Source organism: Anser anser, assembly GCF_964211835.1.
Source record: "Anser anser genome assembly, chromosome: 7".
Lineage (NCBI taxonomy): Eukaryota > Metazoa > Chordata > Aves > Anseriformes > Anatidae > Anser > Anser anser.
Window position 1 is genome coordinate 15987747 of NC_139727.1, and position 21969 is coordinate 16009715.

General features: G+C 37.5%; 1 protein-coding gene across 8 annotated transcripts in view; it reads right to left on the reverse strand.

The window, feature by feature from the left end:
* RUFY2 (RUN and FYVE domain containing 2) overlaps positions 1 to 21969 on the reverse strand; it is a 29979-nt gene that overhangs the window by 6222 nt on the left and 1788 nt on the right. For 2 of the 8 annotated variants that reach the window (XR_014587189.1, XM_083845458.1), the window contains exons 1-14: positions 21818 to 21925; positions 18403 to 18576; positions 17854 to 17971; positions 16201 to 16302; positions 14889 to 15012; positions 12625 to 12686; positions 11983 to 12048; positions 10559 to 10628; positions 9250 to 9351; positions 8468 to 8584; positions 7683 to 7850; positions 6113 to 6210; positions 2045 to 2164; positions 123 to 252 (exon numbers count right to left, since the gene is read on the reverse strand). Coding sequence is in view for 7 of the 8 variants with exons in the window: in XM_083845458.1 (XP_083701584.1) it covers positions 123 to 252; positions 2045 to 2164; positions 6113 to 6210; positions 7683 to 7850; positions 8468 to 8584; positions 9250 to 9351; positions 10559 to 10628; positions 11983 to 12048; positions 12625 to 12686; positions 14889 to 15012; positions 16201 to 16302; positions 17854 to 17971; positions 18403 to 18576; positions 21818 to 21863 (1497 nt within the window). In the remaining variant the exon portion in view is untranslated. Of the gene's footprint in view, positions 1 to 122; positions 253 to 2044; positions 2165 to 2375; positions 5252 to 6112; positions 6211 to 7682; positions 7851 to 8467; positions 8585 to 9249; positions 9352 to 10558; positions 10629 to 11982; positions 12049 to 12624; positions 12687 to 14888; positions 15013 to 16200; positions 16303 to 17853; positions 17972 to 18402; positions 18577 to 20585; positions 21042 to 21117; positions 21420 to 21817; positions 21926 to 21969 lie in introns of those variants that run through there. The other 6 variants (XM_083845459.1, XM_083845462.1, XM_083845460.1 and 3 more) reach the window with 6 other exon arrangements.

The window sequence follows — 21969 nt, forward strand, 5'->3', positions numbered from 1 at the left end:
AATATATTAGTCTAATCTCTCCTATCTACTTGCAGAAATCCTTAGAAATACCATGCCTAAATTCATAATTAACTTTGCAGTCAGTTTCTAAATTACTACTGAAGTTATATTGCAGAATTTACTTTTTTAAGGTTAACTATTTCTTGAGTTTCTATTCGTAGATGAGATATAGTTTCTTTTTCCTTTTGAAGATCATCCTCTAGGGTTTGCCGCCACTCCTTTTCTATCTTCAAATCAGTTTCCAGTTGAAGCCTAGAATATGCAAACCAAACAAACAAACAGAAGAAAACAATCACTGAGCACAACAGTATCACTTATAAAACAAAAATGAGTTTATTTCTGGGTGCAATATCTTATTACCATAATAAACAGCTGATATGTTTTTTAAAACAGAAATAGTGCGGCACTATCAAAACATTTTAGACCTCATAATAAACAAAACACTGTCACTTAGAAAGTGTTTTTAAAAAGAAATGCATTTAAAAGGATCAAGACTATGGCATTGTTTTGAAGAGCTGTCCAATAAATGAGCAAGAGAAGATTAACCACAACCTTCTAAGGCATTTATTAAGACATGCATAAGGGAATGCCCTCCCTTAACTTTACGTACCTTGTTTCTAAAATAAACAAACCACACTGCCATTGGTGATACAGAGAATGTTTACATACATCTCTGGTGCTCACAGAAGTGTGCTCACAGAAGTTATTTAATATTGTATCTTCAGGTGTTAATCTTCTTGTTTAGAATAAGGTTTATGGAGATTTGAACTGAATTAAGACTAAAGAAGGAAGGACTTTAAAGTGCTATTTTAACTGAGCTTCCTACATGGCTGAGGTTCAACATAAAGAGGGATCTAAATCCTATTAGTTTAATAGGAGGCCAGTTATTGGCACTGGGGTTAATCTGATGGAAGATCCACTCTAGCTGGAGTTTTGTTATCAGTTTTGTGGAAGAGTTGGTGATTAGAATGTCACAGAAAACAAAGGACAGAAGCACACTGCCCAACCTTCTACATCTAAATCTTGCCAACACACCAGAAGAGGAAAAAAAACCTGAGAGTAGTCATGCAAGGTTTTTTGATGGAAAAACCTGTATCCACATTAATTTCCCTGTTTTAAAACCAAAATCATTTTTAAAGGAAAGACTTACATTTGGGACACTACCTCAGCATCTGGTTGGAAAAGATCAGAAGTGAGCATGACCTTGAGGTTTCAGAATTGCAGAATTCTAAGGTTGGGGTCTGAAATGTTCTTTTGCCCAAAATCTGCAAAGATGACTGTGGTAGTAAAGTGAACATTTGTCATGACAGTTAAACAAGTTTATTAACATTCAGAGTTGTACGAGAGGCAGGGTGGGCTGGTAATCAGATTGGAATTCACTAATATTTAAGCTCCAATCCTCGTGTCACAGATCTGCAACTATCTTAAATAGTTTACTTGTTATTTTCCAACAGAGAAAACACCTGCCCCTACAGGGACCTTTTACGTTAGATATTTATTTAGATTAGCACTGAAAAATTTAACAGGAGAAAGGGTAGAGGGTTGGCCTTTATGTTGCATTTTAGTATTTTTGATTCCTGTGGGTTTCTTCTCATGCAGAGTGGTAAATTAATCCATTTTAAAGGCTTTTACCTTATTCATAAGCCTGATCAATTGTACTATTATGCCATTTCTGTTTAAGTTTACACTATTACATACTTGTGGGGTTTGTTAAAAGTGTGGATTACTTCTACTACACTGTGTGTTTTCCCCTGCTTATGATAATTTCCTAATGAATTATGCCAGCACCTTTAGCCAAAAAATACTTCTGTTCTTTCTCCTCCTTTTGAGCTGCACGCCATTTCAGAGGTGCCCAAAGGTAGCCTGACTTCCCTGGAATGGAGTATTTTCTGTCACCTTGCCAGTACCTAACATTACCATCTTTAGTATTTACATTCTGTTCAAAACCATTTATCAACCACCAGCCTGCATTAACACAGGAGACATGCTGCACTGCAGAAGGTTTATGGCTATATACTTTTCCAAACAGGACAGATATACTTACAGCTGTTTCTCCTTCTGGGAGAATTCTTTCTGTAGACTTTCAGATTTATTCACATATTCCTGTTTAAGTTTCTCATCCTCATTCTCAGCCTCCACTTGAGCCTTCTCTGCTTGCTGCAATCTGGTGTAATTCAAATCAACTTTGGGTAAAACTGAAGCTAGAACTAGGGTGTAGAGGGTGAAGAAGACAAATAAAAGAAAAATGGGGAAATAGAAACATCTCTAAATAAAAACAAAGCTTGGGGGAAACTCACAAACTCAAACGAGAAATCCATACAATGCCTAGAGAACTAGCTCCTGTTTTTCATACAGTAAGAGAGTGATCACTGTAAGTAATCATTTTTTTTTATTTTATGCTCATCAATAACAGATGACAAAGCATGATGATACATTTTAGAATTGAAGCATATACCTTTATGTTTTTTTTTCTCTAGTATATGTTCCTGTGTTATTTTTAGAAGCTTTTTTTTTCCTTTTTTCTCATCTTTTTTAAAATAAACCCTGTAAAAGTACTTGGCTTGTACTAATCACCCATTAAGAGAGGGCAGAACATGTGTTGTGCAAAAGCAGCTTAAAACAATTCAAGCATAAGGCTGAATACAGAGCATTGCAATCAGACAGCAAAACACTTAACTAGCCTAATACGAGACACACCCTGACAGGTCCTACTACATTTAGAGAATGATCTCAACTACATCACATTAGTAATTAACTTAAATAATCTGTATTAAAAATAATACATTCTTACAGTGGTTTAAATAGCTCCATACTACAGACAAAATAAATAAAACTGATTAATCATGAAGGGAGGGATTGTTGTTCTTTTGAATTTAATCTTTCCTTTCTGAATTCTAGGGGTTTGTTTCTGCTTCAGCTACAGCTCCCCTTGGAATCCATTAGCTCCTTGTGGTTCCTCTCTGCTTGACCACCTCTGCAAGTCCAAAAAACAGATGGATGTAATGTAACAAAAATAAAGGTGTCGAGATGGAACTTGTGCTATTGTGGCTACACCTGTCTTGTTGAAAAGGCAGGAGAGTAAAAAGGCCTGTAAAATACCACTGAATGCCCCCACCCGCTGTGTCTGGTTTAACAAACATGTTTCAAGTGCCAGCTCAGCTAAGAGGTGGGAGAAATCTGTGATAACTCTCTTGCTGTGCTTGATTTGACAATTCCCTAGCTGAATGAAGAGTAACTCTCATCTCCCAGTTAAAAAGAAATTAAGTCAGCAATACGTCTACATTTGTGCTTCCACTGATGAAGTTGCACCAGTGGGAATTTCCAAAAGCTACCAGTAAACAAGTGATAAAAGACTGGAACTAAAATACTTTCTGAAGTATGTACTATCTCACTCAACTATACCAGTTGTTGTAAGTGTGTTCCCTGTCACATTTGCAGAGGTAGTGCACAAAGGGGCCAAAGCAGATGCGTGGAACGGAGAATACTTGGAAAAAGCAGGGTCAATTTACTGGGCAAAAGACTGAATCAAGTTACACAAGACAGGAAAAGACATGGCAAGTTAAAACCCTCTCTAAATTACCAATTAAACTGCCATGCAGTTTCCACAGCCAAGGTAGAAAGGCAGCTTGTAACCCAAGAAACATGCTAGCCAACCCAGGCTACAGCACCATCCTCTAGACTAGCACCAAGGCCAACAGCACAGCTGTCATTCAGACAAATGCTGAGTTTGACTGAGTTCACAGCAGGATTTGAGATTCAGATGATACTGAGGCAGATACTTGTTCACATTAATTGACTATGAGATTGTTAATGCTCCCATTTCTGCTATGGTCTACCTTGTTTCTTCATTGTTTCTGTTTTGGGTTTCTTCATTGTTTCTGTTTTGGGTTTTCTTCAAGGATGGAAGATTTTATTATTTTTTTTTGTTTTTTAGTAGCCAGCTCACTTTAAAGGCTCTTGCTGGTTCCAAACCAAGGAATAAGATATATAATCACAAAGTAAGAAATCCTTCTTGAATTATGGTGTCTTGCCCCCACTTCTGCAAACACATTCCCTCCTGCTGATTCTTTTCCCAGTCAACTCCCCTTCCACACTTCAGGGGAAACAGCGAGAAGAGCACGAAGGGCAGTCAGCAGCTAAAACTCCCTTATTTCAGCAGTGCAGGCAAGCAGCAACTCAAAGCAGAGATATGATTTGTAAAGACTGCCTAGTGACGGGTGGAGAGAGGGAAAAGGGGCTGGGCAAAGCCACAGGTTAGGATTACAACGACCTGAAAGAAACTCAGCTTAAAAACAAGTTAGACAAGTTCAGGATCTGTGCCTGAAATGTAAATCCTATCTACTGCTACAGCTTCCACTGTAGCTATCCTCGGCAGGAGCTACAGCTACAAAATGTGCTGGAGCAGGCTGCCCTCCCTTTCTGGAACCCTGCCTAAGTCCAGGCTCCAAACACAATGTACCTCTGGGAAAATGCTTTACCCTTCGTCATATCAGCAGAATGGAATTGTGCTTTAGCTGTTTTATCCCCAAACCCTCAAATTCGTCAACTGTACGTACTCAACATATATTTTTACACGTCCCCCCTTTTTTAAACATACTATTCTGAAACAGCACTTCCCCAAATCTCCTGCTCATGCTGTTCAAGAAAACAGTGCTAATTACAAACAAAAAAAACCATCAGAGAGCATGCTTTTGGGATAAATACAGCCTAAAAGTGAAAGAAATAAGCAGGGGAGAAGGGAAATATTAGTCAGAAGGGCTACTTTTTAAATCTTTTAGTACTGCAAACAACAGGAAAAATGGCTAGATTAGCAACAAATGTCATAAATACGTACAGTCAAAATGAAGATAGCTAACCTTTTAAAATAAACTTTCACAATTAAAAATGATTAAATAGCATTAGAAAACTAGCTTACATTTGCTTAATAATAGTGCAATAGTTTATTTTCTCTCTCTTTTTTTTTCAAAGAGGGGCAAAGTGAGATCAGAGATGATGTTCTTTCAGAAAACAAAACAGAACCCAGCTATGATCAGTTATAGTGCAGGATTTCTAATACCACTTTATATGTAAAATTGTTATTTTACAATGCTTAAGTTGTATTTTATCAGTAATTATTTAAACACAACAGATCAGGAGGAGCTTTCAGAATGATATATCTTTGACAAGTTTATACTGGTGCTGAGCTTCATGGCTGGCACATTTGACGAATGACATTGCAATAGTCCTAGTTTGAGTTAACAGATCTTTGTCACTTCATGAATGCAGTGGACAAAAATCAAAGACAGATGAAGGCAGCAAAACAGTAAAAACAAAAATTGGGATAAAGGATAAAAAGAAAAAGAAAAAAGAGGAAAAAGGATGTCAATAAAAGAATATTCATGTCACTAATTTTTAAAATACATAACCATGTTTTTTATAATCAGATTTAAATGAAAAAAAGACATGTCAAACACCAACATGACAATGTTTATGGATGTGTTATATTCTACAATTAAAAAGACCAATGTTGCATATAGGCCATTAAATTAAACATATGCATCACATTTTAATGTTATGTTACACATGCAATCTAACCATAACGGAAGTTTGTACACTGGAATTTTAGTCTTTCACTTTTCAAGCTTTCAGTGAAAACACTCATTACATGGCTAGAATAATGGTAGTTCTAAAGCAACTGACAATAATTTTAAGAGCTTCAGCAAATTCAGCAGTGATCCATGAAGGCATTAAATGTTTATATTAAGCCCACGCTTAAGTATAAGCAATATTAATGCTTTGCTTTCTATTGCATTTCATTCATTTGGGGGGGGAAAAAGGGTAATATGAATCCAAATTTTGAAACAGCTGAAAGAACAGCTTTTGGTGTCAGCACAAAAACATAGGACCAGAAGAAAGATAGTGGACGAAGAAAAATGAAAGATTAAGTTTGTATTTTAAATAAGTGTATTTGTTAAAAAGAAAAAACAAACAAACAGTAAAGCAGTAGTTAGAGTTTCAGAAACTGTCTTCAATTTTCTAGTTGAAAGTTACGTTTCAGTGGCAACTGCGTGAGAATGAAGTAAATGTAAGGGGATGGAGAAATGAATGAAGAAAAATAAAGATAGACCTGTACCTTTGTTCTAGTTGTTTCATAGTTGCATTAATTTGATTGGTCTTATCCTCTAAGCGACCAATTATTTCATTCTTTTCTTTCATAGCATCTTCAGAGACCTGTGTTATAAAAAAGGGTAAAACTGAAGTAGGTATGTATTGCACACTGTTACCCCATGGAGTTTTTCTCTTCAACATCTGAAGGGAATAAATGTTAGAATGACTTCATATTTGGATTCTTTTTAAACATTCCCATCTAAAAAATGTACTTGACAAAGTACTTAGACAAAATTTCATGCCTAAAAACATGTAGTTTTGTACTTTACAAGTGTAGATGCTATTTAGAAAGTATGTATTTTTTATTTGGTTTCCTTTCTTAGTTCATCATTTTGCAAGTCAACTTAAATTCATTGACCGTATTTTTCAGTAGCTCACTAGGTCCTAACCAGTCAAGAACTAAGATGCTTCGGCCTGGAAATCACTGAAGTTCTCACACTATCAGACTTTACCATATGTGCCTAAAAATACTTGGCGAATTTTACTAGCACATTTTACAATTTTGATTGCTTGCACAGCTATCACAATCTCAGCTTGAAGATCTAAATGCAAGGGAGAACATTATCCTTGCTATACAGATCAACACTATAAACTGGCCCCTGAACAGGAAATTCAGCATGATTAAACTGCTTGACTCATTTCATTGTCCAGAAAGTGGGTCTGAATGTCATTAAGTGAAATTTGTGTTACGGTCCCCAGAAGTACATCTCTAAAAGAAAAACAAAAACCTACAAATCCTAACATAATGAATAACATTCCCTTCTTATTTTTCTTCCTAGCTCTGTTTATATTTCTCATTTTCTGGTCCAGTTTCCTGACAGTTGGAAGCAGAAGAGTAGAATCCTTTGTCCTTCATCTCACTTAACTCTCAGCAGCACACTATTTTTTTCCCCTCATTCTGTCAGATCTGACTGGTTTCTTGTGCTGTTTTTGATAATTCCTTCCATAAATAAAACTTACTTAGTGCATAAATAATTTAATACTAAACTTCCCTGGTGTTTTGTTAAATGTATTTTGGGTCTCTGAGATCCGTATTCTCACAAAGACTTTTTTTTTTAGCATTGCACTGTTACAGATTTTCTTTATTTGTTAACAGATTTAAAAAAGCTGTAATTAGCTTTCTCCAATGAACCTTCTTTTCAAATGCCATGCCCAACTTTGAATGCTCACATCTCATTTCCTCTAACTCCTCACCATGTGCCTGTACCTTTTATAGTTCTCTTGGTTTTTATACAGCACAGGCCAAGAAGCATGAATACCGCTAGATATTTCACATAAGATGTTACAAGGCCATGCTCTTATTCTCATGCTCCTATTCTCATGCTCCATTATTCTATAATCCCAATAAAATTAAGTGACTTCCTTAAACTTCACTTTGTGTGAAATCATGTTTGCATCAGTAACATTCTATAAAAGCACGCTGACCTATATAGTGGAAAGAAACTAAAAATTAAGGAAATAGCAGTATCTAAAGAAAATGGTAATATATCTTTCTTACTTCTGTCAAAATCATTTCACCAGAGAGCAGACTTTACCTGCAGCTTTTGGTACATTTCCATGTTAATCGCTTTAACTTCATCAAGCTGCTGTCGAAGGCCTATGAGTGTATCCTGCTTCTCATGGATGTCCTTCTCCAGTAACTTCATGGCAAGTTCTATCTCATGTTTCATGCTAACTTGAACTACTAGCTCATTCTCCATATCCTACAAATCACACAAAAATCACACCAACGCAATGCCACACAGAACCTTTAAACAATTATGCAACGTTTTATCTACGTTTTGAAAAAGTACGAAGCTAACTCTAACAGAGATGCAGTACTATATTTCACCACGTCAGAGATTCTGCCCCTCTGTAACTTTGCTGAGTTTTGCTGACCCACTACCTAAACATTACAGTCACGTGCTTAGTGCCTTATGCTTTAAAAAGCTTAGAGAAGACAACTCATTTCAATACTGGAAGCATTATTTCTTATAGAGTTGACTAAGTATTAATTACAAAAATAGAACTACAGAATTTCTAGTTTTGCAAGAAATACCTAGCATGCATACACAAAGCATACAGTACTACTAACAATTTATCTAAATTTTTTTCAAAGAACTTGTATTTTCTTTACTATGCTTTAGCAACATTGTTACAGAACTGCTAATGTACAAATTGCTCTTTTAGAAAACCTTTTTATTACATGCAGTTAGAGAAACAACACTCGATTAAAGTCAGTGTTTAACCTGAGCAAAAGCAAAACTAGAAATAATTTCAGACTCTTCTCAAGTATAATCTCTTCTAGAAATGCTGTGTACTCCTAGAAAAGTGTACTCACTTGTCGAAGCTGTGATTCTTCTCGAAGCTGTCTACGTGCTTCATTGTACATTTCATCTAAACCCTGCCTGGAGTGTTTGTATGTCTGAAGTTCTGCTTCAACATCCACTTTAGTTACCTACAAAGATATGCAGAATCTTTTTTCATTACAAGTTTAGCAATTAACAGCATAATCCCCAAGCACAGTAGGAACAGGAAAGCAGCTTGTTTCTGCTACGTGGTCATCACTTTTACGAGAACTGAGTAAAAGAGCAAACTAAGCCGTACTCCAGTACAGTACTCCTTCAGAACATCATTCCGAAACATCACTGTTTCAACACTGAACAATCCAAATATCTGTCTAATCTGTGCTTTTACTTGTTTTCCTGTAAATGAAGTGTACTTATTATCCTGTGTAGGAAGTTATGTAAGGAGTTACAAATTACAGCTTAAAAAACATTTAGCAATTGTATACACAAGTATTCCAAATGATGTAACATTCTTATAATGAGACAGATCAGAATAGACTGTTCACCAACTAAAACACACACTACCTTGGCGAGATTTTCAGATAACAGTACTAAATGCCCTTAAGAGGTAGCTTACAGTTTAAAGAAAAAAAGAAAAAACATTTATAAAACAACCTAGTGACCTATAATTTCAACATATTTTTGCCATAATAAAGCTTCCAAGATCTAATAGATTCTTTCCCCAAAAGAGCTGTTTTAAGTTTGGCCAGGCACTGCTTACTTCAAGTTGCAATGTAAACACAGTCGAATGACAATGAACCACGCTATGACGTACCTCTAGATGATGCTGTGTTTTCATTAAAATCAGAGTATTTTCACTCCTTAATTGATGGTTTTCTTCCTGAAGTTTAATTATATTGTTTTTGGCTATTGCTAACTGAAAAAAAAAAAAAAAGGAAAAAATAGAGTAACTATGTTTGTGAGTAAAAAAAACAACAAATAAATGTTCTGATGAATGCAAGACCTAGACATTCTCTGCCCTACTCTTGCAGTCTATGAAATAAAGGATTCCTAAAGAAAACATAAAGGTCTCTTATTTAGTAATGTGCAACTTTTATTACACAACACCATATGTATCCAAGATACTTCATTATTTCATGTCTGGTAAAGAAGAACATGCTTTCTTTCCATTGCTTCGTTATGACGCAGAGACCCTCAAGTCCCCTTTTCTCAACCTGCATTTTTCTTTCTATTTGCATTCAAATATATCCAATTTGACTCTTTTGCTCATCTTAATATATCATATGGAGCAATTTACATAAGAAAAGTTCTCCCACGTGGTGAGAACACACACACAAAAGAGGAAAACATTACAACTGGGCCCTATACTACATACCTCCATGACAGAAATATAAACCAGCTGATCAAAACAGGTGGACACCTTGAAGTGAAGGTTTGCAAAGGAACCAGAAAACTGAGAATTAGCACTCAGAAAAAGTGTTTTCCTCTCTGTGGATACATCAATACCCACAGCAAGCTAGCTACCTCTTCAGTCACTGAATTTGGACATTTAAATTTTCTACTCTATTAACTATTTTTCAATCAGTTTGGGTTAAAAAATAATTGTGCTCTCTCTTAAAAAGCAACATATATTGGAATCTAGCAAAGCAACAGAAATAACTGAAAATATAAGATATAAATACAAAACCAGAGCTAGGCAGACCAAAAACCTGTATATAAGCATATGGTGAATAAGCAAGAAAGAAACATTCGGCTAAAGCTGAGAACAGTAACAGAAATTGCTCGCTGAACTACTCCCTGTCTCTATGTAGCAACTGGTGTCATCTGTTATGGACTAGTCACCAGCACAAAATTGTCCTGACAGCTGGCATTAAGAAAGGCTTCTTTTCTGTTTTTGTCCGAAGCGGGAAATTTTGATGTTCCATAGAACTCCTTTACTGATGCTGCATGCTACTGAAGCAAGCTGACTGTAAATCCCCGCAGCTACTACACCTTTTCTACAAGCCAAATTAAAAGCATCTGAACGTATTATAAAGAACTGATGTAGACTAAAAGAAGTTAAATATATTGATAAATATAGTGAGTGCAAATAATATGTATTATGTATTACTAAAAAATAATACCTCTTCAATCAGTTTAGTATTTGATTTCTCTAATGAATCAACTCTTGCATGTAGACTGCTAACTGTGCTACTGAGAGAGAAAAAGAAAGAAAGCATTATTCAAAATTACATACAAACTCATTCAACCAAGCTCGAAAGCTTTAAAGCAAGGTAGAGTGATTAACCATTAACAAGTGCTACAAGGTCTTCTCCCATTATTTGAGGTTTTCCTAAATATAAGAACATTAGTCTCCTTTGTTGAATGTTTATATACTGCTTCCCAACTCCCAACGTCATCCTTGTCACTTAAACTCATTTTTGGATGTGATTTTACATTCCTCCCTTTCCTTTATCCTTACAGGTTATATCATATCCAAATGTTTAACAAGTTCCCTTAAAAGGCGATTTGTAATCATCATCTTGCTTTCCCCCAGTCCCATGTAATGAAAACCATTCTCTAAATTCTCTTCCTCCAAAATTCATTTATTTGTATAAAATCATTGGCTTCTCTGCATTTTTTGAGATATTATCCTCAGGCTCCCTCTTTCTTGCTGCTTATTGACTTCACTAACAAGACGCATCAGAATTTTATTCCTTTCTGTTTGTCTGGTTTTTGTTTTTAAAAATCCAACTACACCCTTTGACCAGCACCTTGCCATTACCCAGCTGCCCATTTCTGCTGTAAGCACGTTTTTAGGCTGCCCTTTATGCACTGAAAAAATCTCTATTCTGTAAAACTATTTACTTTTCCACCTATTTCTAGTATGGTGTCCTTAGAAGCCACCAATTCATTAAGAATGGCAAGGTAGAAGACATCAATGTATTTTACAATCTAAGGGGAAATGGGAAAGCAAAAAGCACCTCACAGCACTGACTTTCTTCAAGCACCATGGGATATTAGCAGCTAAGTCTGCTTTCCTGCAAACTTTGGTTCTACAAGAACCATGACCTATACAATAGTTTCCAACAGCAATGAATCTATTCAGTTTTGGTCCTAGTTATTAAAACTGCAAACTATATTATGAAAGGTAAGAAACAAAACCATGTGGACACATCCAGAACAGTAAAATTTTTCAAAAATTATTATTAAAACAGATTGCACTTAAAATTGTACTTCCGACTGTGTATCCAGATAAATCCTATGATGCTATGAACCCTATGATGTTATGACCCCCAAGTACCTCGATCAGTTTTGCCCTCATGATTTTCATTTCTCTAAAGGTTATGTTTATCAAAAACAAAAGCATGAAAATTAAGATTTCCTCCCCTCAATCTCTCCAGAAAATGTAGACTCCTTTCCGACTTCACTGCATCCCCAGTTTAAGCATGAAGAATTTTCACCCATTTCCCTGAGGTTCTCTCTCCCAGAGCTGTGCTAGAAATGGAAATAGAGGTGTTTTACCTTTAAGCCTGGACTGACATGCATACTTCAAAACAATACTTACTTCAGTTGTCTGTTTAGTTCTTCAACATAATTCTTTTGGTCCAAAATTGCAGCAATCTGAACATTTCTAAAGCAAGAACATAATAAAGTGAGCTGTATCAAAATGCTGTAATGAATTATCATATGCAAATGTCCACATTGTGTGCTTAAAAAAATAAAATGAAGCAACTTTGTCTCACAGTCATGAAGTCAGTAACTTATATGTTGTGACAACAGTGAGAGACAAAAGACCCAATGCTTTAACTGCAAACAATTTCTATACATGGAATGTAAAAATATATACAGTCTCAAAAGAAAAAGGATGTTTATTTACACTGCCATATCTCTGGTTCTTTGATATACTGACTAAATCACAAGCTGAGGGCTAAAAGCTTAGCAGGTTCTTTAACACTGGCACCTTGCAACCCTTCAATACTGTTCATCAGGTAAATGCAGCAGGTGATGTTGCTTAGGCTGGCTACATGGTGCAAATATTCTGACAGCCAACTAGTAACACAGACCAAAGTAGCGTGCCATCCTTGTCAAGACTGTGAGATCAGAAAATTTCATCTTCAGGGAGCTGTGTTTCTACAAAGAACAGGGCACCAATCAAGAAAACATTTGTTGATATGCAAAAACTGAGGCATTTGGTGTGAGGACATACCTCTCCTTTCCCCCAATGTCGTCATCACTCTTTAAATACATGGAGAAATCGATCACCCCAACCTAAGGGAAAGCAAACGTATGCAGTTTCATATCATGCAAGTAACTGCTGTTGTCATTCATGGTCTTGTCTCCATTTATTAAAACCTCAGCTACATCAACGTCCAAAGGCTAGTCCAGTTTCAGTGTGTTTAAGTGAAGCTCAAAAAATTGAACAGTAATATTTTAAACAGAACAAAACAAAAGCCTAGTCTCATGTGTTTGTTAAAAACGATGTTACCTTTGAAACAAAATAAACAACACATCGTGAAACAAACACCCTTCAGTCAAGTTCAGAAAAGATGATTTCTTACATCTGATGGAGCTTTGCCAAGAGTTCGTAGCAAGATTTTTTTCTGGGAGACTATCAGACACTACTGAACCCTATCACTGATTGACGAGACTTAAGATTAATTTGTCTATAGCATTTCACGCCATTTCTTTTTGCAGCACAACTCCCAAAACTGTCGTTTCTCCTATGTTTAGCTTTTCAAAATTCCTTGCCAAACAGCACTACCTCTCCATGCTTGCTGACTCCCAGGTGTGCACACTCAACTGTCCATTCATATTTTTATACCTTGCTAAACCTGAATCCAATTCATATACTTTCTGTTCAATCGTAATTCAATCATATACACCATGAATAACATTACCTTGAGTTCTGCTTTCCACTCTATTCATGAACCCCTACAAGCGAACTTAAACCATTTATTTTACCAAAACCAATTGTTTCTGGTCTCTGGCAGCCTCTTTATAAAATTATTTCCACTTCTCTGATCCACTGCTTCTTTCTTGAGCTCCCTTTAGCTTTTGAATACAGATAACTTGCTAAGTCTAACATTTCCTTGGTTTGTACAGTGGTCTCCTGCACACTTCCTATCACGGTCTTCTATTTGTTCTTTCCTCACCTTTAGAAAAGGTCCCTCTTCCAAAAGCTTTCATTTAAATGTATTTTGCTTATTAAAGTAAAATATTCTCCCTTTACAAAAAGGCAAAATGCCATCTCTATAAAATGTACTCTGCTTTAATCCTCTGTATGTGCATACACACATTTCTCCATTGAAGAGGATTCTTCTCAAATACCAAAATCATCCTCCTGGATGTGACTCCCATAATCCTTCAGAAGTCTCTTTCTGCTCAATACAACTTGCTGCTTTTGGCTTTTCTGAGGAAGACGCCTTATTCACACTGCTCTTCATAAACAGAATTACTGTAGAACCTCCCCAGAGCAGCCACTATCACCTTCTCAAATCAAGTTTTCTCCCCCCTCATAGAACAAATCCAGCAAGTGATCTAGATAACAAAAGTGCAGCTAGCAATAGTTGTTTTGTAATTTATAATACACACGTGTAATTCTCAGTACTGGGGAAAGCATTTTGATAAGGTTTCTAGAATTACATGCTTTTCAATGTTGTGTCTTCTGTTAGTCACTATCAGTGTCTAAACCATTAGATATTAACTGGCAGGAATGCTGAAGACAAGTTAACTCTATGATTCAAGAGCACACAAAACCAATTAGCTACAGCTTTTCTTTAATATAAAAATTGCTTTTCATCAAACATATGCTGAAATACAGTAACAATCACTTAAACAATTATGATTTTTTCCACAAACAATCTGGACAAAAACAATCAGGGCTGAACACATCTTACATATACTTATAAATACTTGTGCCTATGCCTTTAAAAAGATTTCATCAAGATTTTCTTGGAAAAGCTCAGAGTTCAAAGTCAACACAGTTTGCAAAGCACGCAGTGCTGCTCTACTGATACCAGTCTTGTTTCAGATTGAAAGCAGTCGCACTCTTGTAAAGTCTTTTATTACACTGTGTGAAGCATTTTATCTTTTTTTCAAGTCACATTCCTCCTATTGTGTTCCAGAACAACAATAAATGAATCGAATGGGATAATGTGAAAGTGGAACTATACTCAAAGAAAGAAGCTGATTTATGCAATTAAAATGGGAAGAACTCTACCATTGCTACTGCTGCATCCATTTGACACCAAGCCATAAAACTTCACCTTTGCACTCTGATCATTATCACCATGCAAAGGTCTGATTCAACCGATATTGAGGTTAATGCAACATCCCCACTGATCCAGAACCTAGATCACACCCTAAACTATCTAGAAAGATTTCTAACAAGTCACAGCTCTATAATAATGAAATTCATTGTACACAAAATCTTCAGAGTGCATGTTTGTTACTTTACCTCTATTGACTTACTTGTGAATCTAGGTCTTCGCCCTTCACACACAGGTTAGCGTCTATTACATTCAACCCAACTAACAATCCAACGATAACTGCTCCTTCTTCCTCCATCATTAGCGCATGATACTCATAAAACTCACTGTTAAATAAAAAGATTGTCTAAATTGGTACATTCAGTATATGTAGGTGCAATAAATTAACAGTAAGTGACATCTAAATTTGAATTGTTTCTCTTATTCTAACCTTACTCCAACATTCTTAACGACAAAAAAGTCTGCCCATATTTTGGCTTCATTAATATTTAAAAGCAGGAAGTGCACAATTTGTCTCAGAGGCTAATAAAAACATAGATACTACCCTTGGCTCCAGAAATCTAAGCTGCAAGATTATGGTACACAAGATGGGGGTAAGACTTATCTTACCTTAAAAAAGGCTTTTTTCCTGTACACTTGCTTTGAGCCACTTCTGATAGAAAATTTATCTAGTGAAAAAAAAGCTCTGGACTTTAATAAAGACGCTCTTACTTGGTTTCTTTAATTTCAAGTGAGTAAATGGGTATAAGAAATATGGAAAGGGCTGAAATTATGAAAGGGTTTTTAAAAGAAAAATACTGCACTAAGCCACAGAATATCAACATTTACTTCCTCCTCCTTGTATTTTTTTAAATAAAGTTTTAGCCTTTATGAAAGAAACTGTTCTTTCCGTGGAAAAGTCCACAACTGTTGACCAACAGTGTCATCCTCACACACCAGCATCATCTACGAGAAATAACAGCTCTTCAAAATATTTACAGGTTATAGATTTGAAAATAAGATGGTAAGTCCTTTTTCCCTTTGTGCTTCATCTACCCCACCACAAAGCAGACCTTATGACAGAAGGGAGCAATGCCAGTTTTAGAATTGTGAAAGCAAATCCAATTCAAAGCAATAGCCCTTCACGCAATGGCTGCTTGGTAGAAAACCATGCACGTGGTAAGGGTGAATTAACCTCCTGTACAGAATTTTCTAGTCCATATTCTGGATGGCTGAGGAACGCAGTAGGACCCCACCACCCTCACCAACGAAAGAACAGCAGGTACACTGCAGAAGGCCCCTCTACCATGATTTGGAGAAATATCATCTCTTCATCCATCAGCTGGCCCTCTCATGATGAGTGGACAGCGTTTGGCCCCTCTGCCCCAAGGACTGGAAGAAATCAGCCCACAGGCCAGAAACTATGCCATTCTATGTTAAAGATACATTAAAAAGTAGTAAATACAAGACAGTATTTTTTTCAGGAGATTAAACCCATAAAAAAAGTTCTAAACAGAATTTGCTTAATTGTTTACCTGAGAAGATCTCTCTGAATGATTAAACAGCGAAGATAGTCAGCCATTTTCTTCTGCATTAGTGCCAACCGTAACCAGGCCCGGGCACGGCCCAGTGGTGTTCTGGACAAAGGGGATGGAGAAGACAAGCAATTCAAAATCAACAATATAGCAATTAGTTTATTTTCTTAACTATCTTATCAGTATACTGGTAGAGCAACTGAGATTTCTGAAAGGTTATTTTAAATGATTGAGCAACACAGTCTGTACAGATATGATTTCTAGGCTTTGACTCCAAGCTTTGGGATAGTACAAGAAAATTTTTCATTGACTCAGCCAGATGTGTGAGCAGACCCTGGAAAGAACAGTAGAAAAAGCAAAGGAGCCTGCCAGTAAAATTAGCTGTTTAGCTCAAGAGGGTAAAAACATGCAACTTTCTACACACCGTTGTACTTTGTTTTCACACAATGCATGGCTAGCCAAATGGAAAGAATTTTTAAGAGCAGTGCTTTTTCCTGTAAATACCTGCTTCCTAACCTGACAGTGATGATCGTAAACAATGACCTTGAAAGTCCAGTTTCTAGCTGAAGTAAAATGTCTGCAACAATTCAGATTCCTTTCTCCAGCTCACTTATAAAGACTTTAGAGGAATTGTGAGAAAAGTTACTGAATGTCCACTACAATTTGCCATGCAAGTTTGCCTTCCCAATCCTGTTCTCAAAACATAGTGAATTCTAACTTGAGCTCATACATTTTACAAATTCTGTGGTATCTTGGAGACAATTCAGAGAAAATGAACATGTATGTAATCAGCAAACATTAATATCTAACAAATTAAACCTGAAACTTCACATCCTCCTCTTCTAGTGCTTGCATGCTAAGTGATAAGCACGTATGTGGAAGAAAAAATAAAAACGAAAACAGGAAACCAAGCCAAAACAGAATAAAAACAACCCTATCCCCCCCCCCAAAAAAAAAGAAAAAATACCACACAAACACACACCTATATGCTATATCAAGATAGAAAGTGCAACACACTTAGCAAAGAGTATTATTTCATCAAGCCTGATACAAGAGTAAATAATAATATATATACCTATCTGCTTTATATGAGGTCTATGGCTATAAATTATAACTCTTATGCTGCCATACAACCAATGACAATGTAACCAAACCCTTTCAGAATTTAATATGTGGTCAATTATAAAGCTAAACACAAAAGTGGAGTGCAGAGAGATGGAAGGAGATTGTAGTCTACAGCATAAATTCACATTAGAGAAGGATGCTGTACTGGAGAATATTCCTACAAAAATCCAAAGAACTGCCCAACACATTCCTCTTCAGTATGGTACCTTCTGTTTTTATACAGCTTTTGCTGACTAGAAGCATGTGTTCTTCGCAGTTCTAGACTTCAGACTGCAATACACAACCCATTTCTTTTTCTACTGTTTTTATCTACCACTTAGAAGACTTTTCTAATATCCCTGTGAGAAAAGAACACAAAAATCCCACTTTTTACAGTAAAATTTTTCAAGTAGCTACCAAGAACCACCTGTGCTCTCCCCCAATATCGTGTGCTAGTGTTCAAAGGCTTGATTAGTGCCAAATGAAATCATGAGACATCTGTAGATCAGATTTTGTATCTTCTTGTTATATTTTACCAATACAACTTACTTGAGGCCAGGCAAATCTCTGACACTTGCTGCTATTTCCTCAGCTTCTGGATATAATTTCTCCACAAGTTCCAGAGGACCCCAGATGGTTTTATTGTAGCTTAGAAAGGATTTTCTTACTAGGGGAAGAAAAATGTAACTGAGTTCATTTAAACACTAGACTGGCTTCCTTCAAAACAGCTAGTCAGTTCACCAGTGTCCAAAGCCCTCTCACAAATTACTTTGCCATGAACATAGAATTATTGCTGATGCTAGAACTAAATAGTAACAAAAAGTATGACTAGCTAGAAATACAAGCTACATACATAGATACAGTTGTGGAATCCTTGGATCACTTACAACAAACGGTTTACAAAACAAAAAGTTGGCAGATGTAGAAATATATGTTGTAAAGTATTAATAACAGTATTGATTATAATAGTTGACGACTCATACTTCATTCTCTTCTTAAGGCAACATAAACCACTTTGTTTTCATCTCATTCAAGAAAGAAAGGAAGAAAAACTGCATGTTTGGGAAGTGAAAGATGCACCTAGCATAATTACCACACCTTTAAGGCCATGCTTCAGGCAGTGTTCCATGACAACAAAGAACTGCTGCAAAGGAGGGTAGTCAGAATCCAGAGTGCGGCCAAAGCTCAAAGCTGATTCAATGAGTCCTTTGATACTTAATTTAGCCATGTTCAGTAAATTTGCTCTTTCTACTGCTGTAGGGTCTTTTACAGCTAAGACAAGAAAGAAAACAAAAAGTTATGGTTCAAGTTTTAGAAAAGATGCAAAATATTAAAATGGTTCTTGGCTGCCTTGTTCAAAGGAATGCTTATCTTAAACTAGATAAATTCCAAGAAATAATTTAGTAAGAGCTATAAGCCACATTATGGAAAAGCATACAGTCCAAAACAAATGCCCTTACAGATTGTTTTAGTAGGTGAATGAAAAAATGAGGCCAGGAATGTCAGTTCTCCATTACTTTCTTGTCTCAGTACTTCCCAGTAACGATCAGTAACTGCAAATTAACACAGGTATCACTGCTGTCCTGAAATACTCAGCTGCACAACAGCAATCAGTGCCCTTATCATGACATCAAAGCAGCATTCCTACTGATGCCAACATCTACTTGGTGTATTATAGTATAATACGCTAATGACAAAGAGACATGATATTTCTCTTCTATATATAACCATCTTCCACCGCAGCCCTAATTTCCAATGACAGAAGCATTTGTTTTCCTTTTTAGTCTGCACATAGTCTCAGTGAGTAAATCTGGAGTGATTTCACGAAGACATTACATATGCACATTTGTGTGTTGTTTTTTTTCCTGAAAAATTAGTATTTAAGTTTATCATATAACTACAAATTAATTTCTACACAGGAAAATTTAAGAAATAAAGGTTCCGCTTTAAGTTCCACTTAAAAATGTTCTTGGTACACTTTACAAATCGCACACCACAAAATTTACATTTGGAGATTAAACCTTGGCAGTAAAATTCCCACAGCTTTTTAAAATTGTTCTAATCTGACAGAATGGACAAGGTTCCTCTTTGTAGAGCTCCAGCTACTGAAACCAGAGTGTTCAGGAGATTCTCAGTTAATTTCATTTGTAATTAAGCATTTCATGCATTCAGGCCACCTTTTATTTTGCCAAAGTGAAACGAGACAAAGCAACCCTCTGTTTATTCACCATGATCAAAGGAACTTGCAAAGAAAAAAGTTGATGATTTACTGGTTTATGTTATTTGCAATTAAATCTAACAAAAAAAGCAAACAAATGAAGAACACCTGTTTAAACATTGAGACACAGATGTCAAAATATGCTTATAGATTTGTGTCTGAGACAACCCAAACCTCTTCTTCTGCAGATCTTGGCGTCAGTATCCTTGTCTCTCTGGATATCAGAAAGCATGTAGCAGTGTACAAAAAAAAATATCTTTCTAAGACACAATTCCTCGATGGATTCCTCAAACAGCAATGAAATCATTTGGCTGATTTCTTACGCAGCACAGCTCTAGGTATTTAGGTATTAGATATTAGAAACTTAGAAAGCTGCATTCTAATTTTCTATATTCATGACTGCCCATCAAATGCCAAAGTACCATATTACTATATAGCCTAACCTATCTCAATTTTCCAGGAAAAAAACAATTTACTGAGGTGATATACCCAAGATAACCTTAAAAATCAGTTTTACATTCTCTCAATTTACCAGCACTTCGACAGAAAATATTAAGATATGGTGGCAGACACAGCAGACAACTAGCGACAGTGTTGTGACAAGGATTCCCCCAGTTAGCAGTCACTGCTCGCTTGTTTGTCTCTTGACTGCCAGCCCTAGGAAGAGCAGCATCCATACCCCTTCTGCAACAGGCGCAGGCTCGCAACAACCCGAGCATTTCTGCGTAGGTCATGTCATGTCAAATTTCCTGCTTTTTTTTTTTATTAGGTGTGGTACTGACAGTGCTAAATTCAAACTTCATCGTAGCAAAAGCCTTGCTTGCTTCAGGTGGACAGCTCCCCCTTGCCACGCATTTGGTCCATCTGCTCAAAGGCATCTTACAAATTCCTTTTGCAAGCGACCTGATTTTGACTTTCGAGCTGATCCTGCCCCCAAGCAGAGTTCCACACCCACTGTCCTTTTAATCATCAGCCCTCCTGCCTGGCCCTTCTAATGCAGGAACACCAAATTTTAGGTCTGTTTTAAAATGCCATCTGCTTGCATTGAACTATTTTCCTTCACCTGCTTCTTAAAACACGACTTGGGATTCTACACGGTGTGCTTTCTGACAGCTGCTGCTCAGGGACGAGATGAGGCAGACTGCCCCGCCGTAGGACGTGGCAAAAAGGGCTTTTCTCAACCCAAAACAACAGCAGCTGAAGGGCCTATTTGAAGGCAGCGCCCGTTTCCCCAGCCTCACCACCAAGGCTCGTACTGCTTTAGAACCACCAGCTAACGATTTGCGAAAATAATAAAAACGTGCAGTCACAGGCTGAAGCGAGGTGTCGCCGTGCCTGCCCACAGCCGCCAGAAACCACTTCCTCCTCTCCCCGGAGCCCACCCGCAGCCGTTCCCGGCCGGTTTCTGCCTCCCCGGGGACGGGAGAGCACCGGCCCCTGACAGAGCACCCGCCGGCAGCCGTGCCTCTGCGCCCCCCTGCCCGCGGCGGCCATTTTGTGCTCGCTGAGGCGCGGCGCCCGCCGCCCCCCGCTGCCCCCGGCCCGAGCACCTCAGCGCCCCCCGAGCGGCCCAGCCCGGCCCCGCCGCCGCTCACCCATGGCCGAAGAGGAGGAGCCGCCGCCGCCCCGGCCGCTCCCTTCGGGCCCCGCCACTCCGCCCGCCCCGCCGCTGCGTGAGCCCGGCCCGCCCCGCCGCCACACGGCGTCCCCGGCTGCGGGAGGACCCGCCCCCAACCTCCCATCGCGATAGGCCCGACAGAGCTGCTGCGGTGGCGCCGCTCGTGTTCGCTTTCCGAATAAAAATGTCCCAGCTATAAGGTTTTTGACGTTTGAGTGAAATAGATGGCAATTGGCATGCCAGCAGAAAGCCCAGTTTTCAAGGCAAAGCACGTGGAAAAGAAAGAAGAATCACTGTTTCTAAGAGTTGCTTTTGATACTCATTAGAATTTTGATACTCATTAGAATGTAAAAGCGCAGCTTAAGTATGAGACTACCAGACCAAAACATCGTTTCACTTGTAATATGATTTTTACCATGCATCAAGAACAGATGCATCGTAGAACCAGATAAGGGAAATAGAGGCTTGTTCTCATGCTTCTTTCCCATGCATGTTGGTGGAGGGATGACAATAGTTCAGTGGAAGAAAAAAGCTACATCTTAAGTCTTTTGTATACATACCCTAACCACAGAAAGAACAACTATTTGAACAAGAATACAGTATCCTCAACTTACAACTGTAATAAGCAAAAAGTAACTGGGGTGGCAGTTAAACTATATCTTTTGAAAAACCCAAACCTGCAGAGTTGCTGAAGAAGCATGTAACCTGAAGAGATCCTGTCATGTATTCCAAGTATTCCTGTCATGTATTCCAAGTATTCCTGTCATGTATTCCAAGTATTCCTGCACTGTTCAAAATGCTCAAAATTATGTAAAGCGAACAATGGGAA